A 13,389-nucleotide genomic window follows, 5' to 3' on the forward strand; every position below is an offset into this window, starting at 1 on the left:
AGTCGAAATATATTATTTAATAAAATGAAATAATGCAATTTACCTGTTTTATTTTGTTAAGTTATAAAATTTGATTATAAAATCACCTATACAATTAATCTATCCATTAAATTAAGAAAGATCAACCGTCATTTATTAGATTATTAAAATATAACGACAGTCTTAGAAATAAAAATAATATAATTATCACTGCACATAGGGTTCTGTTGTGCGATTTTTCACTATCCAAGGATGAGTTAAAACATCTTCTAATGGCAGTCTTTTTTCTGGATTAACAACTAGTAACTATAAAACAAACAAAAAATAAAATAAAATAAAAATAGTTAAACAATAGGAAGTAATAAATTAAATAGTTTACCTTTGAAATTAAGTCTCTTGCACCTTCGCTAACAAAATCAGGGAATTTATATTGAGCTTTTTTAATTCTCATATATGTTTCTTCGTAAGTCTGTGCATAGAATGGCGGTTTACCAACTAAACATTCATAACACAGTACTCCCACGCTCCACAAATCTACGGTGTGATTATAAGTCTTTCCAGCTACCATTTCTGGTGGTAAATAATCAAGAGTACCACATAACGTTTCTCGTCTTGATGAAGGTGCATGAACAGACCAACCAAAATCAGCCATTTTTAATTCACCTTTTAAACCGAGCAATAAATTTTCTGGTTTAATATCACGATGTATTACTTTTTTACTGTGACAATATTTTAAAGCATCAGCTAATTGCGACATGTAAGTGGCGGTTCTGTAAATATTTGTATATTTTTTTAATATGCTTATAAATATATTAAAAAAAGAAACTTACCTAACATCGTCAAAACGTTTGTCAGGCTGTGCATTTAATTCTTTATACAATTCACCCTTCGGAGCATACTCTAATATTAAATATACTCTTTTTTCATCATGAAAATAGCCATACATGCGTAAGATATTAGGATGTCTATAAAAAGAAAATATATGAAACAATTATTATTTGTTCTTTTTGATTACGGAATGATGCGGGGGTAATTGTAAAAGAATTATTTAAAATTAAACCTTAGGTGAGTTTGTATTTCAATTTCTCTTTGCACTTGATACAACATAGCTTGGTCTTCAACGCCTTGCTTTTGTATTTGGGCTTTAAATAATACTTTCATCGCTATAATAAATTTAGATTTTTTTTCCCTAGCAAGATAAACGTTTCCAAATTTTCCTTTACCAAGAGGACGTCCTATGTCAAAATCCGTAAGCACCCATTTCTTCTTTTTATTATTTTTATTATTCGCATCATTCTGTTCAGTATTATTCGCAGTCACATCTTTTTTGTCATTATTATTACTAGCAGCATTATCACAGTTATCTTGAAGTTTTACTTCAGTTGACTCAGACGCAAAAGGCAGTTCCTTAGACATTTGTTTGGAAATATTGTTCTGATTATTTTTAGTTGTACAGTTGGTTGAATCAGTTTTATCATATTGCACAACTCTATTATCAGTTTTTTTAATCTCTTGATTGTTCTTCAACACTGAGTTTGTGGTGTTTACAATTCTTAATCGTTTAAAATTATTAACTTGTAGTTTGTCGTCTAATTGATTAGTAGTTGAATTAGTTTGAATATTATTTTCTTTTCCTTTCAGCATCCTTAGAAAACTAGTACTTAATTAAAAAAATAAATTATCTTTCTCTTTCTCTCAAAATAAAAAGAATAGTCTGGAAAAAATATATTACCACACAATTGTAAAAAAATCAATCACTAAAAACATATACGCTAATACAAAAATCTAACTTAAACCTTAATATTAACTAGCATGATAAGATTAATTAATACTTACGAATTAATATGAAATGTGTACAAAATATAAACACATAGAACAAAATTTAACTAATGGTAACGTTAAAGTTAATTCTTCTTAGCAAAACAATATCATTTCTAATGAATAAACTGAAATGTCTTATAATTAAACGTACCAAACGATCATTAGTATCAAATACACTTATTCAGTTGTTTGTATCTATTCACGACATTCGCAAATTATCCGCGATCTTTCTTAGCTTAGAAATACTTCTGCAAACGTTTTAAATCTTTCAAATATATTCAAAATAACGTATTTTTAGTCCTCTCTTCTGATTGGTTTGCGGAAACTACAAGCATTGCATACGTATATTCTATTTGCATAAAAAGAAAGGCGAGTTCTCAGTACAAGCTAAACTTACTTGAAAATCTAACCTTTTGTAAGAATAATGATTTATTGTAAACTAAAAACATAAAAAGTATACTTAAAAGACAATGGAAATTATCCTTCACATTTATTATCTCACTTAAATATTCCAGAAATTTATAATTTTCAATGAAACCATACAAAAATCAAAAAATGATAAAAACAATTTGTCCCTTCGATTTGAATTTGGCACTAAATGTATCGAGAAAGCTGTAGAAACGATTGGACCAATCAAAGAGCTGGATAGCGGGTAAAGAAGTAGTAAGATGGAGGCGGATTAATCGACGAATCAGGAAGCAGGATAAGTTATTCTACCAAAATGACTATGCTTATATTAGTAGGGATCTTGATAGGTGGACACTGCGGAGAAGAGGAGTTGTGTCAGTTGAGGAGAAATGAATGGAGGGGGGCATTGGTAGATGGTTGAACGGTGGGGGGCTGGTCGGGGGGTTGCAGGGGAGGGGCCAGTACCCGGTCTAAGTTTCATTCATGATCGTCGGGTACCAAGCAAGCCATAATATATCTGTAAGTTGTATTGTAAACGGGGTAGACCGCGTTAGTGCTGCCGATGTGCGTGCGCCTAGCAGTTGTACACGTGATTATTACTCCTTTTGTGCTACGTGTTTTTGTTTCGTGTTATACGTGCATTACAACACTTTGGTTTAACCTTTATACCTGCCTCGTGCTATTCGCCACGATAAAACGGGTATGTAGAGAAGGAGAAGAATGAATGAATGAAAGAAAGAAAAAATGAATCATTACAGTTTCAATCTTTCAACATGATAGATCGGGTATATTTAAATTTCGAAATAATTGGACTAATTTTATATTCAAATTTTCTTTCTTCTTTTTTTAAGTTTTAGATGTAATTAAGGATAATTAAGAGTTATTAAGGATATATGTTATAATCGTTTTTCTCTAAGCGTTCGGCTTGCATCGCGTTTTCTTACGAAACACTAAGAACCCTATGATAAAACTCGCCTAACGCCTACGTATCTAACTTTTCTCTCTTCTTTCTCTCCTTCTCTCTCTCTTTCTTTTCTTCTCTTTTCTTCTCTTCCTTTCTCTTTCTTTCTCTCTTTATATGTATTTGTTTTGACAAAGTTCTTCGTTGGCTAGCATCCTATGAGATAGAAGTGAAATATACAGACACACATATATATGCATGCATACATGCACATGTTTAAAATACATAGCCGGTCAAGTTCCTACACATATACATATATTCTATTCTTTAAGAAATGCACATATTCATACATATATTCGTTTAATGAATATCTACGATAATAGATTATTTTGATCAAAATGATTCGTTTATCGAGAAAATAATTGATGATTATTGGTCAAATTCGTATTACAAGTAGGTACATGTGAAGTGTGTATGTGTGTATTATACTTTCCTTTCGTATAATGATTTTTTGTTTTATAAAATTCCTTCTGTATTTAAAAAAAAAATACAGTTAAGATCGATTGACGTAATAATAAAAATTACGCGCATCTATACACACATATATTTAAATTCAAGAGTGTAAGAATATTTTTTTATTTTGAGGTGGTATCGACATGTAAGGATCAACGTGTGATAAGATAACGCTGACTGAGTTAAGAAAACGATTCCTGTTACGAGTGCACTTACACACACACACACACACACACAACACATGGTGTGTAAGTATGCGCGACGTGTACACTTATGATGATGGACTCTGTGACACGTGTGTACATGTGTATATATGTGTTGTGTATCTGTTATGTCGGTAGTAGCAATAAAATGCATAATAAAATAATAAATGAATAGATGATAAGCGATGTGTCTCCCACCGGTTATCACATCGTGTTAGTTCGTACCGCTAGACTGGTAGTGGCATCATTGGCTCGGCACCATTAGCTGCAACACTAACACTGTTGTCACATCATCTCTCCCTCTTTTATATACATATTCTTTTACGATCCCATTTCTCCATACACATGCCATACATATGTGTTACATATGTGACCAATCGAAAATCACGCTTCTTATTCTATTTACATTTGATTTTATATTATCAAATTTTCTTGGTTTTTATATTTTATTTGTTTCCCTATTTTTCTCTTTCTTCTATTTAATATCTTTTTCCCTACACCATTTTTTTTTAAGGCTAAAAATTTGATTAAATGGTTTTTTTTTTATCATTACGATATATAACCAATATAATATTATTAATTTTATTTTTATTATATATAATAAAAGATTTTTAAAGTTCGTTTCTTATTAAACTTGATCGTATCGTGAAAAGAAATAATGATGATGATTATTATTATTCATAAAAGAATGTATATGATTCGTGTTTTTAATGCGTTGCGCGTTTTTTAGTTGACTCACGTAGTAATTACGTAATCTTCGATTAAACCCAAAATGGATAGCTGTTGGTAATTATTGTAAATTATTGTAAATTATTGTAAATTATTATTATATATATATAACGCTTTTTTTGAAAAGCGTTTCGTGCTAAGAAATATTTCAGTTTGCTTGGAGGATAATGTTTTATATTTTATTTAAAAATACGTGTTATCAAACTAAGATTATTAATTTATAAGAAAGAAGATATTTATAAAATACGACGGCTAAAACGATCGGCTTATTGAACGTGATTGTTCGTTGAGTATTCACCATGATAATTCCAATGCATTATAAATTCAAATTTATCGATACGATTTATCGAATTTTTCGTAGATTTATTTAAGATAATTTTGGAAAACGCAAGGGATCCGATTAAAAATATTTATTTTCATGTAAATTATCGGCGATTGGGCGTAACGTTTGTTTAAATTATATTTTAAAGTATTTATATATTTCTTTATATATTTCGATATTATTTAATTAATTAAATTATTGATTGTAGATTAATTTTAAAAATCGTCGAATTAATTGTTAAAAGTTCACATATTTTTAGTTTAATGGATTTTGACTCACACTTTACATGTAAATAATGAGAAAAAAAGTATAATTATAATTATTATTATTATTAATTAATTAATGTTTGTAAAGTGTTAAATTATTTTTGAATTCTGTGAAATTTTTTTGTTAAAAAAAAAATGGCGTGGCAACGTCGCTCCGATCTCGAGGCATCTTTTCTCTTGTGACGCTCGTTGTCCCTTTACCAAAGAAAGACGAACGCGAAGGGTCAAGGGAGAAAAAGACAAAGGGAAAGAAAAAGAAAGCTTGTGCGATGATGACAAAGAACGAGGACGCCCTAAGCCCTCCAAAGTCTTGAAAAACAAAACGACAGAGAGACCGTACAAATGAACTTTGCGAATCGAATTCTTTTAACTTTTAGAAAAGGGATACCTAAAAAAGGGTAAGTGCTAACAACTTGTTTTACTATTCAACCGAATAGTAATGCCGAAATGATTTCCATTCCATTTCGATAATAACGTGAATGAATCGTTTTCCACAAAGCATTATATTAGATCAAAAGGACAATCAATTTTAAAACTTCTATGGGAACCCAACCATTCCTAGATGATCTAAACAAATTATTTTGTATTATTGCTTTGTTCAAATTAATTTTGTTTACAGACTTTAAATGTAAAAGGCTCAGAACTTTTCTACTAGATGATCTTTTCTAGATGATCTGAACGAATCATTTTCTATTATTTCTTTGTTCAAATTAATTTTGTTTAGAGACTTTAAATGTAAAAGGCTCAGAATTTTTCTACAATTTCCCTCAAAAGTATTAAAAAAGAGTATTTGATTTTTAAAACGATTTAATAATTTATGATCTACCATATCGGTTTACGTGCATGGAATTTATTTATGATAGAAATAATTTAACCGACTGAGAATTTAAAGCTTTGAAGTAGAATTTTTGTAAACACCATGGCGAGAGCTAAAATGATCCCAAACGCGTTTGTTTCTTTTTTTTAATTCCGTTTTGTTTTTGCCTTTGAACGTCGCCATAGCTTTGATAAAAATAATTTCATCTGTTTTCTCTCTCCTCTTTCTTTCTCTTTCTCTTTCTTTCTTTTTATGGGGTTCACGATCTTTTTCCATACGGGTCGTGTACTGCGTTAGCCAGAATACAACGATCTAAGCGTCCTAAGAAGAATGTCTACCCGCATCTCAAAATCGCGGTAGCAATAAGTGCATCTTTCTTGTTTTATATACATAGATACATGTTGCCAGAGTAATGTTCTTCACATAATCGGATATGTTTCAGCTTCCTAAAGGACCAATCCTCTTCTTACCACGGCTCCAATTTCGTTTTCAATCCTATCCACTTCCTTTCGAGCTCGTAAATTGAAAAAGTAAAGTGGAATCTTTAGATAAATTTTTTCTAAACCATTCGAATCCAGTTGTTCACTGTAAACTCCCTTTTTTTGTTTATTATTTTTCTGTTTATAAAGAAAGAAAGAGAGAGAGTAAAAGAGAGAGTAAAAGAGTACAAGTCCAATTTTTGTTAAAACAATTAGCAATAAATATACTAATAATTTATTTGATACTATTGTCCTTTTCTTACGATTTATGTATATTTTTTATTTTTATTTTTATTTTTATAAGTTTAATAATACGTACAAAATAAAATTTGATGTTAAATTGCATCTTAAAAAATGCAAAAATTACAAAATTTACAATTTTTATTTTCTCTTTTGTTCATTCATCAAAAATAAATGGATACAAAAGTAGAGTGTGTTGATTTATTTTTATTTTTATTTTATATTTTTTTTGTTGCTCTAATCTATCTGACGTAGGTACTTATATTGTATGAAAAGTTATTTTTAATGTTTTTTAAGTTCAATATTACATAAGATAATCGAAAGCAAGATTGATTAACGTGAAAGTTTTAGTATTTTCAACGTTATCTGTTTTAATATCTAATTGCGTAACGTGGCCTAAATAATAAGAAGTATAGCTCGGTTAATACGAAGAGAAATATTTTATAAGAAATATTAATTAAATTATTAAAATTAAATAAATTAATTAATAGGCTTAACAAATGATCGGAAAAAGAAAATAACATTTTTCGAATAAAACAACAATATACGATGATGATTATATCGATGACATGGTATTTTTTCTTTTTTTTTTACCTACAAGTAAGTATATAAGCAGATAAGCTGTTCGGGGAAACACATGATACCTTTGTTCGCGATTGCGATAATGATCTAATAGATAAACCAGTTTAAACTGACGAATAGATCTCTGCCATGTTGAAATTTTTTATGATAAACAGATAATTTGATTGATTATACGAACAAGATAATTCTTATTTATTTATTTATTCATTTTGTTATTGTTAAGGATTTTATCTTATTTGAATGAGACTATGTGCTGGTAATTATGATTATGATTTATATTAATTGTAAGTATAAAAATTGTTAAAAATAAATTAATTTACTGCCATAATTATCGAGCACCCATTTATATAAATTTAATAACCAAAAATGGCGAATAATTAACATCGATATGAAACTAAATTTTAATATATATATTGATTAAAATCCTTGATTCTATTAATTATTTAATTAATTAAATAAGTTTAAGATTTGCATATATATTTGTAAGTATCTATAAGATTTCTATGGGGTTTTGTTTTTTTGTAAATGGAAGGTAGTAGTATATATATGTATTTAAAAAAGTTCTTTTAGCTCATCCTTGGCATGTAGCATAAAGAGCCGTGAGAGAGTCGATCGACGTTGCTCGAGCACTTTTCCACCTACCATCTGTCGTTTAGACTTTCAGTCGGGGTAACTTGATCTCTGTAGAAAGCAGGGTTCGAAACTTCCTATACTATACACGAAGCCGACAAGATCACGCGTTTGGACCAACCAACCGATCATGTCGATCCACCAAATTGTAGTTTAATCATTTTATAAACGTTATCTTTTGCGAATACTAGAAAATACTCGTTTGATAATCTAACATTAAAAGATAGATCATTTAACAGAAGAAAAAATAACGAGAAAATAATAAAAATTAAGTCCCATAAAAAAGAAAAAGGAAAAGAGTTGTATTTGAACGTGTTATTAATAATAATAAATAACATTAATAATAATAATAATGAGAAGAAGAAGAAGAAGAAGATGAATAAGAAGAAGAAAAAGAAGAAGAAGAAGAAAAAGAAAAATGATAGAAAAAAGTTTTATAGCAATTAAGCAAAAATGTTTACTGAACTAATTTGAAAAAACGAGAATCGATCGTTTATGATTAAAAATGTATATGAATTATTTCTTTTTGTTTGGTTTCTTCCAGACGACATGGATATGGAATCCCTGTACGATTACGGGGAGGAGGATCAGGATTTTTACGAGGAAAATCCTGGTACCCGAAAAGGTGGCTATCCTATCGATCACAGATGGATCAAAGTGAGTTTATATATATATATATATATACATACATATATATATTTATTTACGTAAATAAATATTCATATAATATTCGTAATTCATAAACAACGATTAAATAATATTAATCGTAAAACAACGTGTACGATAACGTGCGTCATCGATAGGAAAACCCACACATTAGAAAAATCGATTTTTTCCTTACAACATATGTTTGCCCTTTTACGAAGAGAATAAAAACAAAAAAAAAGAGAAAGAGTCGTAGAGAGAGAGAAAAAAAATTAATTTTATAAAATAAATAGCTAAGTAATTTATACATAAAAATATCGAGTTTCCACGTAGCATATCAAACTTTCCGAGTCATACAAATATTTAACATTAAACATATACGACAAGAAATAAAATAAAAAAAAAATAATTAATATTGCGAATGGTATAAAATTTTAATAATAAACATACGCGAAAAAAAATGAAGCAAACAGAAGAGAGCGAGAGAGAGAGAGGAGGAAAAAATTTAATTTAATAAAATAAATAGAAAGAAGAAATTTATATATATATATAAATATAAAAAATATTGTTATCACGTAATGTTTAAAGCTTGTAAATCATATATACATCTAATACAGACTCACACACGTAAAAAGATATTAATACCAATGGAGTCTGACAATTGGCTTGCTTCTCTCTCTCTTTCTCTCTTTCTTTCTCTCTCTCTCTCTCTCTTTCTCTCTCTTCCTTTCTTTCACTCACATCAGTCAGTCATTCTCTCCTGCGTTCGTTTCATGAATGAACGTAGAACCGGCGCTCTGGTCTTTCCCTCTCTTCATTCCCCTCCCTTCTCCTTCTCTTAAATCTTGTTGGCCTGCCATCGTCGTCATCGTCGTTGACCTCTCTTTCTTCTCTTTATCTTATACTCTCTCTCTCTTTCTTTCTCTCTCTCTCTCTCTCTCTCTCTTATTCTCTCTTTCTTTCCTTTCTTCTTCTCCTACCTTTACCCATACTTCCCCCTCTTTTTCTATCTTTCTATCTCCTTCCATAAAACAACTCTTGTTGCACATGCTCCACCAAGTTACGGAGTGTAACACACATAGTTAACACATTTTAGACTATTACTACTGCTACTACTACTACTATATTTCTTTCCCAAGGTACGTTATAACGTTGTTATACTTTTTTTTTAAATGTATGAGAAAATCTAAATGAATCAAATCAATTGAATTTTAATATTCTCTAAAAAAAATAAAATCATTCTATTATATACTAGCTGATCATTCTTTGATTTTTTACTTTTTTATTTTATTTCGAAGATTCATTTAATTTTTAGATATTTTTTATTAATCGTTTCAATGATTCTATCAAATATTGCAAAAAGTGTATACGTGAATTGGTTACATTGTTTTTATTTTTGCTTTTTTTTACGTATTTATTTTCACGTATGTTTTTAACATTTAAATGTGTGTTCGATTCGTAAGGTTTTTTTCCATTACTTCATGCAAACTCGATATTTTTTTTATTTAATGTTCATGTAATTAACAAATTATTTTAGCAAAATTAAAAATAAAATTTTATTTATCTTTCAGTAATAGATATTTTTGATATTTTTTTCCCTACTACAGTATATACCTAAATATAAAATAATATAAGAAAGGTGAACACGAAATAGAAATCTTTCCACTAATCCATTTTTTCAATGTATAAATTATTCTCACAAGAAAAAAAAATATTAGTCATACCCCTCAGTGATACACATATTCCGATTTCTTTTTCTTATCATTACATACACCTAAATATAAGATATCGAAAGAAATAAATACACGAAATGGGAACGACTATTTAAAATGATTCATTTTTTTCATTTAAAAATTATTCCCACGAGAAAAAAATATATCTAATTTTTTACATCTCTCAGTAATACACATCTCTTAATCTCTCTTTCTTACAGATTTTATTCATTTAATCGAAAAAATCGTTTCCCTTTTTACCGATTCATTTTGTTGATTAAAAAAATAAAAGAAAAAAAAAGAAATAATTTTCAAACAGCACAAAACATTTTACAAACCTCCCGAGACAACAAACGGTCCTTAATCTATTCCTTTCCTTTTAGTTATACTTAAAAAAAAAAAAAAAAAAAAAGAAGAGAAAGAAAAGAAATAAGGGAGAATAAAAAAAAGTCAAATATTAGACTCGCTCTTTACCTGACCGTTAGCTCGTTGGAAAGTTAATGAAAAGGGAAAGGTTGCAACGGTGAGATCGGTGTAGATAGAAAAAAGAAGAAGAAGAAAAAGAAGAAGGGCAAGAGCATAGGGCACAAAGTTTGTGGTGCTACCGGCAACGTTCAGACACAAATGTGTATGTGTGTATTAGAATGTTGGGGCAGCACTGCATGTGACTAGAACGACGATGACGACGATGACGACGAAGAGGGCGAGGGCGAGGGCGATGACGATGACGATGACGATGACGAAGACGACGAAGACGAAGACGAAGACGACGACGACGAGTGGTGCATGCAGAAGATCTGGCTACATGATGCGGGAAGGGATGCTATTTCTGGCGGCTTAGGTTTCCCTTTCCCCTCCACCGAACGCATTTCCTTCGGCCAGACCTCACCACATCCCGTTTCTCTCTTCGTACTCTGCCTCTGCAAACCTCTTCTCACCCTCTCTCTCTCTCTCTCCCTCTCTCTCTCTCTCTCTCTTACTTTTTTTTCTATTTTTTTTGTTTGTAATGTTCATTCGTGTGCAAAAAAAATGTTAAAAAAAGAAAAAACGTATATAAATACACTGATATACCGTTAATCGGTAATCGTTTAATAGCAGTGTAGTCAATTTTATAATAATCAAACGATGCATTTAATTTTTATTTTTTCTATTTTTATTTTTTGTTTTTGTATGTTTATTCTTGCGTAAGAATATTAACAACAACAAAATATATGCCGATATACACGACAATGGGTGAATCAGTTAAGTATTATAATAAAATATTAAATTCGACGATAAACGAGGATTTATTTTATTTTTATCCCGCTAAATATATCATGGAAAATTTTGCAGAAGAATGGATTTTCTATCTTATGCAATATTTAAACCTTCATCTCCCTTCCCCGTATTATTTAAACCGAATTAAACTTTATTACTTCGGAGTGATATCGATCGTCAAATAAGTTTTATTTGTTAATATTATTAGTCCAACAATTATCTCTTTCTTTCTCTATTTCTTTGTCTTAATTTCTTTTTTTTTTATATTAAAATGATAAACCATTTTAATGACAAAAAAAGAAAGGTTTAGAGGATGATGACTCATGGTAAGAAAGATTCGTGCGATACTTCAAGTACGTTTCCACATTCCCCTACTTTGGTTGTAGAGCCTTCTTCCTCCTCCTGTCCCTCCGCCCTTTCTTCTCCTTCTCGTTCTGACTTTTTAGTTTTAATTGATGGTGATCTTTTACATTGGCGATATATCGGAATGATTGCTTTCGGTAGGACGTTCGTTTCGATTTAAACGATATGGGTGCGGTGCATCCGCTTCCTTTTGCCGTGCTTTCGTCCTACAATAAATTTCGTTCCGTTGCTTGGCCACGAGGAAATCGAAGGGGGAAAAAGAGAAGACTATTTCGTTAGTTCGTTCGTTCGTTCGTTCTTTCGAAGAAAATGCGCGACTCCGTTCGTGGTGGTACCCTTTGTTCGTGCTAGACTATCGGAACGTATTATTTTTTTTCCCCTTTTAATTTCTTTTTTTTTCTTTCTTTTTTGTATAGTATAATTAACACCAAAAGTATCAGTCGAAATAACTATGATTTCTGCATTTTTCAGGTAAAACTTACTTCAAATTTATGACTTTAGATTTTAAGATATTTTCTATAACCGTTGTCATAATTGTCACAGATTTATTTCGCTCTCCTTTAACTCCCTCTCCCCCCTCCATCCTCCACCGTTCTCTTTCTGTCTTTCTTTTTTTTGATCAAAGTTTTATTACTATACTTTGGATGCAACATGAGTTGATTGTAAAGTGGGTTTAATGCCGATTGTTTATCTTCTTTTTCTTCGAATTTTTAATCACGTTCCTTCTTTCGATTATTTGTATTCTTTATTATTTTTTTTCTTTTTTTATGTTTTATGGGATGAGTAATCCTTCCTCTTTTATACTATCGTCCATCTGTCGATGAATATTAACGAGTTCCAATTCGGCAGCTGTCGATGTTGATAAAATCGAATTTGAAATTGGTTTCTAAAGTCGGAAAGAGTAGACGTGTAATGTCGAAGAGATTTTTCATCAATTTAAGCAATCTTTTTATAGTTTCCATTCATAAAGTAAAATGAATGAATAGATGAATGAGTGAATGAATAAAACAATCAATCAGTCAATTAGTCAATCAATCAGTCAATCAATCAGTCATCAATGAATCAATCAAAGTTTGTTTATCGTTCTCAATTGTACGTGTGCATATGTATATCGTATCATAATTTTTTTGCTCAAGAAAATACCATTAAGAGAAAAAGAGAAAGAAAAATAAAGATAGAGAGTTTATATCGCATAAAAAGTTTTTCGTTTTACATCGAGTAGACTTTATCTTATCGTCTGGCTTTTGTAACGTCGAATGTGTGGCACGATTGGCGACGGTCGGTCTAAGAAAATGATACTACGATCATTGATACTATGTTTCGTATAAATTCACTATTATCATATTTATATTTATATTAAATTACGTGTGGGGTCCTTTCTATTCATTAAATCATATTTCTTGATAATTATATTTCTTATAGGAAAAAAAAAATAAATGATTTGAGTTGCCCATTTCTTATCGATAATGTTACAGAATTCTCATTCTTTATAATATAATAATTTATTATATTATATATATAC

The 13,389-nt window shown here is 29.9% G+C and overlaps 2 protein-coding genes across 9 annotated transcripts in view; one reads left to right on the forward strand and one right to left on the reverse strand.

The window, feature by feature from the left end:
• Positions 1-33: 33 nt before the first annotated feature.
• Positions 34-4,272, reverse strand: LOC122522469 (aurora kinase C-like). Its single transcript, XM_043643638.1, has 7 exons — positions 4,051-4,272; positions 2,198-2,239; positions 1,952-2,125; positions 1,040-1,693; positions 810-944; positions 359-749; positions 34-285 (listed from the first exon to the last, which is right to left on the reverse strand). Exons 4-7 carry the CDS (start codon positions 1,621-1,623, stop codon positions 187-189), a joined length of 1,209 nt encoding a protein of 402 aa, XP_043499573.1. The 5' UTR covers positions 1,624-1,693; positions 1,952-2,125; positions 2,198-2,239; positions 4,051-4,272; the 3' UTR covers positions 34-186.
• The window catches only part of LOC122522454 (ETS-like protein pointed), an 89,546-nt gene continuing 78,816 nt past the window's right edge, over positions 2,660-13,389 (forward strand). For 4 of the 8 annotated variants that reach the window (XM_043643604.1, XM_043643605.1, XM_043643608.1 and 1 more), the window contains exon 1: positions 2,660-2,908. In XM_043643604.1, the coding sequence (XP_043499539.1) occupies positions 2,771-2,908 (138 nt within the window). In that variant the 5' untranslated portion in view covers positions 2,660-2,770. Of the gene's footprint in view, positions 2,909-5,352; positions 5,541-8,434; positions 8,548-13,389 lie in introns of those variants that run through there. The other 4 variants (XM_043643607.1, XM_043643606.1, XM_043643610.1 and 1 more) reach the window with 4 other exon arrangements.

Source organism: Polistes fuscatus, unplaced genomic scaffold, assembly GCF_010416935.1.
Source record: "Polistes fuscatus isolate 324 unplaced genomic scaffold, CU_Pfus_HIC Scaffold5, whole genome shotgun sequence".
Classification (NCBI taxonomy): domain Eukaryota; kingdom Metazoa; phylum Arthropoda; class Insecta; order Hymenoptera; family Vespidae; genus Polistes; species Polistes fuscatus.